The 14,400-nt window shown below is 39.3% G+C and overlaps 2 protein-coding genes across 4 annotated transcripts in view; one reads left to right on the forward strand and one right to left on the reverse strand.

Moving 5' to 3' along the window:
• Positions 1-11,291, reverse strand: part of ttll5 (tubulin tyrosine ligase-like family, member 5) — a 46,829-nt gene extending 35,538 nt beyond the window's left edge. For all 3 annotated transcript variants that reach the window (XM_051396127.1, XM_051396128.1, XM_051396126.1), the window contains exons 1-12: positions 11,173-11,291; positions 10,639-10,783; positions 8,260-8,366; positions 8,057-8,139; positions 7,127-7,233; positions 6,727-6,857; positions 6,509-6,591; positions 4,078-4,147; positions 3,890-3,974; positions 2,545-2,646; positions 2,349-2,440; positions 2,050-2,157 (exon numbers count right to left, since the gene is read on the reverse strand). In XM_051396127.1, the coding sequence (XP_051252087.1) occupies positions 2,050-2,157; positions 2,349-2,440; positions 2,545-2,646; positions 3,890-3,974; positions 4,078-4,147; positions 6,509-6,591; positions 6,727-6,857; positions 7,127-7,233; positions 8,057-8,139; positions 8,260-8,366; positions 10,639-10,697 (1,027 nt within the window). In that variant the 5' untranslated portion in view covers positions 10,698-10,783; positions 11,173-11,291. The remainder of the gene's footprint in view (positions 1-2,049; positions 2,158-2,348; positions 2,441-2,544; positions 2,647-3,889; positions 3,975-4,077; positions 4,148-6,508; positions 6,592-6,726; positions 6,858-7,126; positions 7,234-8,056; positions 8,140-8,259; positions 8,367-10,638; positions 10,784-11,172) is intronic.
• Positions 11,292-11,884: 593 nt separating this feature from the next.
• Positions 11,885-13,887, forward strand: erg28 (ergosterol biosynthesis 28 homolog). The gene is made up of 5 exons (XM_051396145.1): positions 11,885-12,004; positions 12,247-12,401; positions 13,091-13,181; positions 13,257-13,375; positions 13,459-13,887. The coding sequence occupies exons 2-5, from the start codon at positions 12,269-12,271 to the stop codon at positions 13,545-13,547; spliced, it is 432 nt and encodes a 143-aa protein (XP_051252105.1). The 5' UTR covers positions 11,885-12,004; positions 12,247-12,268; the 3' UTR covers positions 13,548-13,887.
• The last annotated feature ends 513 nt before the right edge of the window (positions 13,888-14,400 follow it).

Genomic DNA, 14,400 nt, shown 5'->3' on the forward strand with positions numbered 1-14,400 from the left:
CTTTACCTGTTTACTATTACTGGCAGCTGCTGAGGCCCAGGATGAATGCCGGGTGTAATGTAGGTTGCACGAGTAGTGGGAAAATTGTAAGAATAAGTGCAAGGAAAGGGGAAAGGCAGCTGAAGCTGACAAAGGCAGACTGAACATGACTCCTTGGAGGTTTGGGTAGATTTTACTTTAAGATACAAGAAAAAGATACTAGACTGGACTCCCTAAAGCTTAGACAGACCTGTGTGTTTGTAAAAACCCTTGCCTCACACTGGTTCCTACATGTCTCTGTATTCATACTGTCAATACATACTCGCACACGCATAGGGAGTTTGCATGCAACATGACCACAATGACAGACAGATCAACGGAGAGAGGATGAGGGTGGTCCTCTGGAACCGTCAGTGTCTCTCTTTGGAAACTTAATCCTGTAGACAGACTATGAATGCTGTAATTAACTTGCTTGGGGCCATCTGAAGACAACAAAATTACACTAAATTCAATAGTAAACTGATACGACTGAAGTAGGGTAATGGGCATGTTCACAGCAGACCGCAGTGTATTATGTATCTTAGTAAAAGGTGTAGTACCTAATTGCTTTTGTACCCAATGCCATTGCTGTAGTATATATGTCTCTACAGGTCTCTATAGGCTTACCTATAAGATTTCAACATTGTTGTAAACACCCTTAAAGATAAACGTCATCATTTTGTTCTTCATTGTTTCATTTCAAATCCAATGTGGACAAAAATAGAAAAAAAAGATGGCACCAGTGTGGTGTCATCAGTAGGCTTGAGTATCTATTCCAGAAATTCTTGCAGAAGTAGAGATCTGTTTATATGTGCTAAGGAATGTAAATATGGTGCAATGTAGTATATAAGTTAACAAGGTATCACTGAATGTTCCATAAAGATATTTCTTGATAGGGACACAGGGATGTGTAAAAACAAATATTCCAGGCGTACCTGAATGTGTGTATGAATGAGAAACTGCAAACTTGTTTTTCAATTCCTGATTTTCACTCAAGCCAAAGATATGTGTCATCTGGTTGTTTATTCATGTCTGTCAAGTGTGTACGAGAGCCAGGTTGAGGCTTGGTAAGCCATATTTCCCTGTAAATACCTGCATGGTCACCATTCACACCCTGGGCTAATGTGGTTTTTGAACCTAGCAGCGAAGCTAGGGTGCAGATAGCATCTTTATGCAGGCGACTGTCTGATGGTGTGAATACAGCCCAAACAACCACCAATCTGGGGGTGGGGGGCTATTATGTCTACAGAAGCCTGTCACAACTGCAAAGCCCTCTATTTTTCTAACATCTGAGAGGTGAAAGAGAGTGTGAGCAGGAGAGGGAGAATTATAAACAAACAGAAACAGCGAGAGAAGAGGAAAAAGAGAGTGAAAAAGAGACAGTGGTGCTGAGGGAGGCTTGGCTGATGTGCTCGGCTTCAAACCCCAAATCTCAGAGAGACTGCCAGACAGAGAGAGAGAGCGCAGACAATTAGTGCCAACACTAACATGGGTAATGGCTCCAAAATGGAGTTCACACGAGCCCGCTGCTAGGCAAGAGCAGCCAAGAAAACAGTCAGCCTAAATCAGGCAGACCTGAATGGCAACAGACAGGAGGAAGCAAATTCCTGGTTCAGTCAATAGGCCCTCCACGACCCGGCAGCCGGTCAGAGGGCAGCTACAGGCAGGAAGGCTCCACACTGAGGAATGACTGTCTACAACCTCAGCTCGGCTCAGTGGAGATATAGTATAGAGGAACTACTGGACAATGAAAATGAAACTGAAAAGAAATGTGAGGGGTGTGGTAGTGTGTGTATGACTGTATGTGTGAGTGTATCTGCACTGTGAGCAAAAAAAAAAAAGGGATTTTTCTTGGGAAGCTGCAATTCTCAAGCATTTTGTTGTCCTGAACAGCTTGTTTCTACTACTGCTGCCCTTCACCTTGAAATAGCCACTGATGTTTAGATCAGTCCAGGTGTAAACGTCATAGTGGACTAGATTCAGGTTTACTGTGCGATCAAAAACATTTAAAGAAGAATATGAAATGATTACCGAAGCAGTTTGTCTTGTGGGGAACAAACATCTTGCAGGCAGTGGCTATCTGTAGTTCGGCGCTCAGTACAGCTTTGATGACGAGGTCCTCCACCTGTCTCATCAGCACTGGAATAGACAAAGTTAAGAGATGATGATGATGATGATCTCTGTAGCACTCAAAAAAGATTTAAGCAGGGGTTCAGAAATGATGAATACTGCAGACTGGGTCATTTATACTTTACATTCCCTTTGCATTGACGTTAAAACAAAAGGGAAAATATTAATGAGAAAGGGAGGAAAATGAAGGTTTGACTCACATGTGGTGTCCTTCCCCTCCTGCTTCAAATACCTCAACACTGCACTCATACTCCACTTGTTCCCATAATCCTCAACTTCAGGGTCATCGCAACTGAAAGGGAAGAAATGCACTTCAAACGTTCATGTTGTAATAAATGGATGAGTCAATCTGGCTTCCCGTAACAACAATGTATGTTCTTCACTGATGAAAGTTACCTGACATAATCGCTGCTCTTTTTGTTCACGCTGTAGTTAGTGAGATGCATGAACGTGTTCTTAATGTTTTTTGAAGTCCGGTCATACTTGACTGTAGCAAATCTGTAGACAGACAAGTTTATTTGTACAAGAAAGGGGGAAAAAAACTCTTGTCATCCAACAATTTCACTACATATTTATCTGCCATAATGACCACATTCATGCGGCTGACGCTTGACTGAATGATAGGGGCACTTGGGAGAGAGATTAGCTTCTGGCAGTGTTTGAGAGGAGTGGATGCCACATGTGCAATAATGAGAATTCCTTGGCACGCACTGTGTACCTGAATACCAACACAACCCAAAGGAATGTCAAGAGATAAAAGTGGGATTCAGAATTTGGCCACGATTTATTGCTCGAAGTTGATAATCAAGCCAGCAAACAAGAGGGCGGTGGCACTCCAGCACGTACCTCTATCAGAGTAAACCACAGAGCCAGTCTTTCTATAAATCATCTACTCCCTCCTGACCTACCTGCGCCTGATAATAGCCTCTTTGTGGATTAATAAATTATTCTTGCTCAAAATACTAACATCCAATAAATATAGTGCAATTACACCAAGACGCAATCAGCAACATTTGATGAGCACATCCCACAAGTGGAACAATAGAGCGCTTTGTTTCAAAGTCACCACCACAACACACGTTGCACAGCAGTTGGTCTGAAAAGTTAAGGCTGCCCTCTTCTGGGCACTGGATGATCACCAGTGGATGTGCCTCAAGTGCACGAACCAGGCAGTGTCTGCACCAGAGCACTAAGAAACTTTTACAAGGATTGAAGGACAGAGAGCTTAATTGCTGATAATAAACAATGGTATATTTCTTTAACTATTCATACTGCACATGTAAAATATATCTGTAGTCTCTCAATACTGAATTTACTTTCCTGAAACTCTTCACATTCAGGGCTTTTATGAGGGCATGCTCTCGAGTACCTTCTGGTTTGTACTGTATATTTGTTGTTAAAGGTCCAGTGAGTAACATTTAGGCGGATCTATTGGCATTAATGGGATATAATATGCATAAACGTATGATCACCTGAGAGTACGAATTGTTATGTTTTCATTAGAATGAGCCTTTTATATCTACTGATGCCGCAGGTCGCCTAGAGGCCGTCATGTTGAGCCACCATGTTTCTACAGTAGCCCAGAACGGATAAACCAACCACTAAATTCTACACACGGGTCCTTTAAATGTCAATTGTGCTGTAATATTTTCTTTTGCCACCAAAGAATGATCAGTGATCATTGCAGTGTCGGGTGTTCATTACCCCAATAATGTCACAAACAATGCAAAAACCCACACACCTTGCCAGGCCCTCCTCATACACATAGATGAGGAGTGGATCGTATGAAGTTACCAGCACGTACAACCGAACATCAAACTTGAACTCTGTAAACAAAAACAAAAGTCACACAGGTTATTCAGAATACCAAAAACAAAGCTTCGACATTAAGATGCGTCTGTAGCGATTCAGTGGCAAAGAAGAACTCACCATCTATCAGTAATGGGTTATTAATATAGCGAGACACCAAGATGTTTTCATCCATTGAAATCTGATTTGGCTGCAGATGACACACAGAAACAAATACCAGACAACATAATTAACACAGGCAGCATTTATCTTCATCATCTTAACAGGTTTAAAGCTGCTTTAACGTTCCACATGTTCAAACAAGAGTTATTACAGTTTAGTTTTATAGTATTATAGTTTTTATTAGTTTTTAGTTACATGTCATTTTTAATTCATTTTTTCAGTTAGTTTCCAGGGTGGATTTGCTCATTTCGGTTTAGTTTTTATTAGTTTCAGTGTTAGTTTTAATATATTTTAATTATAATGTGGGGGGTATTTGTCAGGGCAAGATTGAAGAAGTTCAGAATAAGTGCAATACAAACACATTGACTCATAGTAATGAGTAATAATCAATAAACGCGTGCACCAATGCCTTCTCATACTTGTTGTGTTGACATATTTGACCACTTTCCCTGTATATTTTTATTTGTTTTTTTGTTTTGTAAGTAAACAATATTGTTTGAGTTCCTGTTTAGGGGTTTTATTTTTATTTCAATTAACTAAAATGTTTTTGCATACCTATTTTAGTTTTAGTTAACTATAATAACCTTAGTTCAAACTACAGAAAAGATGTAGTAATTTTTAACTGGGCAAGTGCAAACTAATAAAGGGCTCAACATGAATTAAAGTGAGTATTTTCGGTGTTTCACAGCACTCCACCATTATATTAATTCATATACAATAGCATTAAATGCTGAATTCCAAATAGATGATGTGACACTGCTGTTAACCATTAACAGCAAACAATCATCAGATCAAGAGATCAAAAGTGGGGGATTGCAATGACACTGGCCATAGCAGGTCAACGTTAAATAACAGCCTATAAAAACACAATCTGGTGGTGGGAGATGGGTCATTTATGAGGTTGAAATGTGTTGCAGGTGGTGAAGTTGAGAAGAGATGGGGGGGGGGGGGCAGGGTAACCTCAGTGCTGGCTACAGTTCAGAGAAAACCTGCACAAAAAAATGAACGTATTTCTTTCTTCTCTCCAAATATTGCTCTGACATTCTTTCCACTGTTTCATAAAAATGCCTGAGAAGAAGAAGAATTGTGCATATGTTTTCCAAGAGTGAGAACCTTGTTGAGCTCCTCCAAAAGCCAGGGCCTTGGAAGAGTGTGATTTACTCCACACTTAATGTCTGAAACGCTGGTTGATACTTATTTCAAAGACAGCTGTATCTGTACACCCCCCCCCACACACAAACAACATCTGGCCAACTGACTGTTTCACACAGTATTTCAGTATGCGTACAGTTAACTCCCACTAGTTTTGCCATTATTGTGAATCTGTGTTAACACATGAATCAGAGGAAACTTTTTATACACAAACAAAAAAGCTGATTAGTTCTTTCCCTCTGTTCTCATTCTGTGCTAACCTAAGCTAACCGTCTGCTGGCTGTAGCTTCAAAGTTATTCTACAGACATGTGACTGGTATCAATCTTCTCAGCAAGAAAACAAATATTTTTGTTTGTTTTATTTCCTAAAACTTATTCCTTTAACACACAGATTCACTCATACAGAGCTCACATGCAAAATAGTGGCAAAATATCTGGTGTTTTACTAGCTATAAACACAGTAGTAAACAAAAAGCATATAAAAAAAAAACAAACATGATTTTTAATGAACCAATTTCCCCATCTATACAAACAAAGGTTTGGTTCATTCAATTCAACCATAAATATTGGTTTACTCTGGGTCACTACATTAATTTAAAAAGGGTTACTCGAGCGTTGGTTCCAAACCGTTAAATTTAAGGGATAAGAAAGAAAAGGAAAAATATTTCTGGAGCTTGAGGGTTCATTCTTGAAAATTCAGGAATAAAATAACCAAAATGTTGACAGAATTAAACTTATTACAAGGTCCATTTACTTGGTTGATTTTTGCAGAGCTTTAAATTCCAGAAAATATTGTTGTCATAATTGTTATGGTTATGGTTATTGTTACTGTTATTATTTGTATTAATATTTCAAACATTATCTGGGTCTAGCAGCCTCTCAAATATGATGATTTGCTGCTTATCCCTGTTTTACTTCATAGTGAACATAGTAAAAATCTATAAATATAAAAAAAAGTTGCAGCACTACTTTAATCTCTAGCCCTGAACACACTGCCTGGCTGACACTGCTGTAAGCTGGTATGTATGAATGTAGACATGAAGATTTTATGTATTGTCTATATCTCTTTATGCATATCTATTTCTCTAAAAATCCTTCAAATCAAACAATCCACTTTGGGTAAACTGCTCACTACCTGTATCCACACTGAGGACAATGAGGTGACAGACTCAGAAGCCAAAAAGGTTGGAAACCACTGAATCAGAGAGTGATAACTCCCGTGGGAAAGCTCACTCACATTGCTGACCAAGTAGATGCCCCTCCCTCTTGAAGATGCTACTGGTTTAATAATCCACGGGCCCTTGTCCTTGGCAAAACAATCTGAGATTGAGGCAGGAAAGACAGGAAGAGATTCAGACAAAGAAAAACTTATAATGTATATGTTTTGAATGGTTGTAAGGATATCATAGAGAGAGGTCTGCTTTGACAACCAGGATCCGGTGAGAGGTGTCTTACTGCAGAATTCCTGGAACTCAGAGGGAAGCACGAAGGTCTGAGGAACGATATGGAAGTTTTTGAAGCCATGAGTCTGCTGCATTCGCTGGATGTTTTTATACAGACGGTCTTTGCGCGTCAATTCGTATGACCTGGAAATGAGAGAGCCTCCGGTTTTAAAACCGCTCCACAGGATCAACACTGACAGAACAAAAATATATGCATACATAACAGCAATAGATCGCCCTCTGCCTGACATTATGATTCATTTCATGTTTCAGAGAGGCACCGGTCCAAACTAAATGCTTTGCAGTGGAAGCCAAAAAACACATTGCCTGAACTGACAGGCTTAGAACAGCTCAGTGGTGATATTTATAACACAGTGGTAAATACACTCATACATTTGAGCACTCTATTATACCTGGGAAAGTGGTTGACCTTCTGGAAGTCTTGAAGGCTGCGTAGTATGTAAGGCTTGAGGTGAGATCCTGTCCACATGAGGTTGAAGTCATTACTATTTGGGTGAACCTGAAAAACAGACAGAATGATTGACGTGCTGGATCAAATAATTTAGATTTAGAACACACAGAGGGAATAACCGTCGCAAAGGGATCATTAAATAAAGCGTAAAACCAAGTATAGCCATTGCTGTTCATACTGAATACGCTCTGTAGAGTTTCCAGTCACCAACAGCAGTATTATATTCTGATGTCCATCACATATGACAGCTCGGTTAAATTAAATCTAAGAAGCAGATCAGTCTCTCTACCAATAACCTGGAGAAATACAGCCAGTTCTTTAGAAATTATCTTAAAATGAAGACCAACTCGCAGATTTTCATCACCCTCGCATTATTTTATCTGTTTTGTTTTGTTTTATTCCAACAGTTCGTTAGGAGGCAGAATTCACATGGCCGCTCGGTGTCTAGGGGAGAGCCAGATGTTTGTAATAAAGGCTTATTAAAGTTTGGCTCCGTCGCAGCTGTGGTAGACACTCGTCTGCCTTTGATGATGGGTTAGCGGGAGTCAAGAAGCATTGAAATGAAATAAAAAGGGAATTAATTGTAACTGCTTGGAAAGAGCAATAATGGGGATTGTGTGCCCTCGTGAAACAGGATTAATGCTCTCTTTAGGTCATTTAGTTTTTTTTTTCCATGGGTGCATTCCCGGGCTTTGACATCGGCATTATCGGTCAAAGGAAAAAAACAAAAAAACAGCTCTACTATCCCTCATCCTACACAGCAGAGAGGTATTTAAATAGCATGTGCAGCTAAAAAACAATGTGGTTTTTTTTTTTTTTACAAGATTTAGTCTAATCTTTTAAATTTGCACAATTTACTGGAGAATATTACCTCATGGAATCCATGATTGGTGAGTAGTCCTCGTACCAGACGGCTTTCTGTGCGGACGATCTTGAAGGCCATACGATATCGCTCTAAGCAAATTAAACACGAGACAACAACATATCCTTAGATTCCAAATTATTAAAAGGCTCTAATCATATTATCTGTACTCTTTTCATAGCTATTTTTAGCTTCGACAAATTGTAATTTACCTCCAATAGAGCAGATATTGCCATCTTTTGAAACAGCAGCTTCAGGGAAAAACAAGAGAACTGGGATGCTCTTGCTAAGGCCACTCCAGGCAATGCAGGGATGGTCTCTGATGGACAAACAATTAGATGATTCACAGTCACAGCCAAGGGAAGAACAGTCAAAATTCAAGGTAAACTTACAAGTAACAATATAAGATGCACTCTGGGGTGAAAATCTTTGGTGTTCACTCCCTGGATGATGTGATCTAGTCTATATGTGTAGTTTACCTAATGCAGAGGGAATGTATCCTGACATGGTGTTTGTTTTAGTCAGGCCAATAGAGACGGAGCCACACACAGTTTCAGGAGTTGCTGGGCAATAACAAACCCATGTACTGTCCTAACAAACATACTTGTAAAACTGCAGGCTGTCTGATAGTACCAGACACAGTGTGCTTATCGGGGGGCTAAAAATAAGATTAGGTAGCATGAAGATGGAGTAGAACTCAATCAGGCATGAACGGTCTTGATAAGGGGGAGAGGCATGTAAACAACTGGTGCCCCTGGTATCCAGGTCTGTCAGACAATATGGCAGATATCTTTTCCACTGTGGTGGTTGAATGTCGCTAAAAAGGTATTTTGATAGTATTTATCTGTTGTTTATTTTGAACATAAACCACCATCAAAAATACTGAGATACTATACACACAGAAGATGTGTGTACTTCTTGTGTACAGTCAGAATTGATGGAGAAAACCACAGCTAGGCACTGCATGATCATCACTTGCCTCGACTAGACCTCTGAATGTGAGACACTCAACAACATACCATATGGTGCTTTTGCTAGAAACTAAAAAATCTGTTTATTGGACAGACAACAAGGTCAAAATGGTTACCCTGAAGTTTTAAAAATATAATATAAGGGTAATATTATAAAGCGTCTGGCCTTATTTTAATGTTGCTCACCAAATACAATAAAAAAAGCGGAGTTAAAAAAAGGATTAAAGGAATTTTCAAGCCTCTATGCTGCAAAATAACGTTTAGTTTTGTGTGCTGCTGGTTTCCGTACATGCTTTATACTGTACATGTGAAGTACATGTACATACATGTGCTTGTCTTTATGTGTGCTATGTACCTAATGTATATGCCTGTAATACTATACTTTGTTGTCCTTTGCATTATTTAGGCTTGTCGGCATGAACCTTCCCTCACAATAATCAACTAGTCAACTAATATCAACTGTCCCTAATAACTAAACTGATAAAAACAGCATTGGTCACCTGAAGGTTAAACCTTAATACTAAGCAATCCAAACTAATTCAGGACTTGGAAATTAGACTAAAAGCAGGCACAGTGGCTTTTAGTAAGGTATGACTAAGTAAAGCTTAAGAGGGAATTAGTTGGCAGAGACAAGATAACATAGACCAACTGTTGCAGCTATAATCTAGACCTAGATGCACTTCAGTTAAACTCTCATCAGTCGTGCTACATAAAGGCTAGCAGAAGGCTTCATTTTATCTAAATGTACGTTGGCATTAATTATTAAGCAGGGTTTAGGACATCTTAATATAAATCGTAATTATGCATAGATAACATTACACATTCAATAAACTACGGCAGGTTGCAAAGACAAAGACTATGGTATGGACAAAAGAAATGCTTTCACTCAGCATGGTGTCACAGTACTACTCTATTCAGAGGGAAATCTTGTGAAGTGTTCCAAGAGGATCACTAGGCTAAGAACTTAACTTACACTAAAGGAGTGTATTTAAATACTGTGTACTTCAGCCAGGTCCACATTAGCTGCAGGCACTGTGAGCAATACCCAACAGACCCTTAATAGATTCAATTATAACGGCTAGAAAAGCAATGCACACATATCAAAGGACGAGAATGTTTTGAAAGAAAAAAATACTCCTACAAATGTGTACGCGACAAAAAAATGAAACATGGGCATAATGTAGAGCACAAGAATTCTAATGTAGACGTTTGCACAGACCCAGTATTTGAAAGCTAAAATGTGACACTGAGGTGGTTTTGCGTTTGGATGTGTACGACAACAAAAGAGAATTGTTTCAGGATGTTTCCTAATCCAAATAAAGGGTCTGAGGATAGGCTGTGTCCTGTGCTGTACAGACTGTTTGTTAGATTTGCAATATTGGGCTAAATGAAACTCACTTGACTTGACTGCAGGTAACATAAACATCACAACAGAAAAAATAATCAGAGGTAGAACTTCAAGATTAGGAGACTCTGATTATATTAATGCTAGTGAGTGGAGGATGAGGAGTTTTATTCTTAAGCTTTAACAAACCGTGCTGCGGTCACTGTCACTATTATGTGATTCTACATTAGACAGAGTTTTCTGAACAACTGCAAACTCGTAGTACAAATACTTACTCTTGCTCGTCCTCTGAGGAGGATTCAGAGTCCTCCTTACCCTGGATGACAGCTGGCATCTTCACAGTAACAGTAGACGAGCTGCCCGGTGATGTCTTCCTGGGATCAAGTGTCTGGGTTTTACCATGGCACCTTTTACCTCCACCTGCAGAAACATTGCACTCATTGAATGGCTCAGCTCAACTCAAACTAACGCCAAAAACATCACATTAATAACGTTACTGAGGGTTGCTAGCAAAGAATGTCACATTCGTACAGAAACAGTGCTTCGCGTTTAGCACACAGTTAGCTGAGGACAGCTGCTTTGTAGCGCTACTTGTACAGATAATTAACGTTAATTAACGATATCTTATTGTAACAGTAGACATAACAACGACGACAGACAGACAGACAGACAGACAGACAAACAAGGCTGAGCAAAATGCGCCTTCAGGTACTGACATGAGAAGCTAACCAGGTAAAGTCTGCTAAGTTTGACACCGCTTAAGTACACGTTTTATATTGTCAGACAAATACACAGCGACGTCAACTTGCCTTTATGTCTGAGAGCCTGCTAACTGCTAGCTCGCAGTTATCGCCAGGGCCAGTTGATCATCGCGGTTAATCTTCCTGGTAACTACAACAACTGAATAGCAACAGAGAACGGAGCATGCGCACTAACTGAGGATATTTATAGAAGAGTTGTCCGCCTGACCAAATTTTGCACTGCATCCATCCTGTGATGTTGACGTGCGGCGAAACTGTCGGACTAAAAGAGAGAGCATGTCCTCAGTCTGAAATAGTAATTGTTCTCAAATAGCGAATATAGTTTAAGGATAATCCGGAACGTGTGTAATAAATTAAATTACGGTCTATAAGTAATCAATGAACATAACAGTTTAATGCATGACTGAAAAAACTGCTTAGTACCGCTTCATATCATAGACCACAATCTTTTAATACAGGTTTGCTTGACTAAAATAACATCATAATTATATTATAAACTGAAATACTTTAAATGCTTAGCACTCTTTGTACGGAATCGGATCTGACTTAAATATTTTAACCGAAGACTGAAGAAGTCACAGAGTATTCTCTCGCTCCACATGTACTCTTTGTTGGAACGATTGCTTGGTTGCCATTGGTTGACGAAGAAAGTAGGCGGGACCCGAACGCTCGTGTGGGCCAATCATATGAGTGGTACGATTCGATGGAGCCATTTCTTAAGCTCTGTCATTGGTCAAACCCCACAGTGGAAGATTGACAGAGTTACCATTGTGAAACATAACGCCATACTCGTTTGGTCCCACTTTATTGTTTCGTGTCCCGTTCTCTTATGTTTTCTCTCAGGAACATGTCCATTTTGTAGTTTAATAGACGCCACCAGGTAAATATAACCACCATTCATGTTATTATTTTTTTTTTTTTTACCATAATAGGCGTATTAATTTTATTTTAACCAGGTTTCAGCAGCTATAGCCGGTTATGTCACGTTAGTTATTGCTAAATATCACTTGCTAGCTGACCTGTGATGTGTCACTCAGGTAACAGGCAGCAGACATCTGTTATCCTGACACTGGCCCTCAGTTTGATGTGCTGTATCCTGCACTGACTCTTCCTCTCTGACAGGTGCGTCTCACACACAGTAAAGATGAGTCGCTTTCTGAACGTCCTGAGGAGCTGGCTGGTGATGGTGTCCGTCATCGCCATGGGAAACACAGTGCAGAGTTTCAGAGATCACAGCTTTTTGTCAGAGAAGCTATACACAGGCACACCAGAGTTTGGTGAGTGAAATGAAGGTCTTCACAACATGAAATCATGCTGATGCTGTCAAGTGTTCAGGAGTTGGTGATATGATTCTTAAAAAGTTTATAAAGTAGCATTGAATAGAAAAATGTACCTGATGTGTGTATCTCTAATTGTAATGCAGCGGTTAAGACAACATTTAAGCTGTATCTCACACTATTAGGATAACTAATAACTGAAACAGCAACCAAATATAGTCAGATGTGATATCCATTAGGCAAAAGGCAACTGTTTCATATCATATCTAAATCAATCAATAAGTATTAGACCACACTAATGCCAATACCAATATTTGTAAGTTTAAATAAATCTGATAAGGATACTCAATAGTGGCCGATGAGCACACATAACATAAAGATAAGATTACCTTAGAGTCTGTTATTTAAGAAATAAAGATGTATGTATCTTTATATGTATGTTAAAACAACAAAAATGTCAGGACTCTCTGGACAACGTAAAGGTGACACTGCTTCTAAATGACCCCAAAGAAAACATCTTTGACATTTCAGTGTTGCAATTTCTTATTACTTATCAGTTGACATATACATATATATATATATATATGCTGATATATTGTTGGTTTTAAGCTAATATCAGTCTTTAATATCGGCCCAGCTGATTTATCAGTCAGACTCTTGTATGTTGTTATTTCTTCCCATTTTCTTAGTGAACGGTCTCCAGGCTCGAACATTTGGCATTTGGACGTTGCTGTCATCAATCATTCGCTGCTCCTGTGCCATTGATATCCAGAACAGAACGTAAGACAGATTCTCACTTCCTGCATCTTGTTTCTGTTGTCGCATGTTCTTACTCTGTCACACTGACTCCTGCAGGCTGTATCACATCACCTTATGGACATTTGTGTTGGCGTTGGGCCACTTTCTCTCTGAAGCTTTCATCTATAAAACTGCACCCCTGACTATCGGGGTCATGGCACCTCTCATTGTGGCAAGTGAGTGTGGATACATTAATGTATAAATTATATATAAAACATCTTGTAAAGAATCCTAATAGCATCTCCATGTGTTTTTCTAGGTTTCTCCATCATAGGAATGCTGATAGGATTCCAGTGTATTCCAGAGTCACAAGAGGAAGTCGGAGCGCGACAGAAGAAGCGCAACTGAATCCCGACAGTTTGATTTTCCTCCGGTCCGTTAAACTCACCTCCACAGTAACCACCAGATACATCTGTGGACTGGTGAAAGTGTGCTGCTTCTTGCCTTGAAGAACATGAAATCTGGATTTAAATTCATTTCCTACTCTCACTTCCTATAGACTATTTACATTTCAATCTGGGCTGTATTTAATGTTTTTAAACTGATGTTTTACAGTAGACAGTGCAATCAAAAAAGGTTTGACAGAACACTACAGCGATCAATACGCGTCGGTTCGAAAAGATGACACTCATCCATATGTGTCTGGGCCCATAAATAAAGTCTTTTGTTTGTTTTTAAAATCCTTAAATGTTGTTCTTCTTGTTCCTACAGTTGGATGTTTGAGCTTCACTGTGCAGAATGATGTATGAGCACTTTGACACTAGAAGGATGTTTTCACATTCATCTGCTGAAAGTGGAAAGTTTCTCTGTGCTCAAGGAAAATCTGATTTTTTAAGGGGCGGGGCCTAACAGCATGATTTGTGACATCACAAATATTCAACTAAGTCAATTACAAAAACTATACAAGTGTGATGTAGAAACCTGAAGCCATCAGTGCACAAACACTGACAATGGACCTTACAGTGAAGTAGGAGACATCTTGTGTCTGACAGGAAAACTTTGCACATTCATAGAATTGGAATTTATAATGAGTAGATGCCTTTTTAAGGATTCTAATGTGGAAATTATACTTTTTTTTTCCATAAAACACATCAGACACACATTATTGTTCTAAGCAGACTATTTGTAAATGTCGGGAAACATGTCTGGAGGGGATCATTAACTTTAGAAATTGTGGTTCTGACTGTGGTGTCACTGAGTG

Source organism: Dicentrarchus labrax, unplaced genomic scaffold (genome assembly GCF_905237075.1).
Source record: "Dicentrarchus labrax unplaced genomic scaffold, dlabrax2021, whole genome shotgun sequence".
Taxonomy (NCBI): Eukaryota; Metazoa; Chordata; class Actinopteri; family Moronidae; genus Dicentrarchus; species Dicentrarchus labrax.

What these genes read in the sequence shown, in the direction of transcription:
- erg28 (XM_051396145.1), top strand. Translation starts at nt 12,269, where the DNA reads ATGAGTCGCTTTCTGAACGTCCTGAGGAGCTGGCTGGTGATGGTGTCC. An exon ending in CACAGGCACACCAGAGTTTG is followed by an intron (nt 12,402 to 13,090) that starts GTGAGTGAAATG and finishes CCATTTTCTTAG; the next exon opens with TGAACGGTCTCCAGGCTCGA. An exon ending in GGCACCTCTCATTGTGGCAA is followed by an intron (nt 13,376 to 13,458) that starts GTGAGTGTGGAT and finishes GTGTTTTTCTAG; the next exon opens with GTTTCTCCATCATAGGAATG.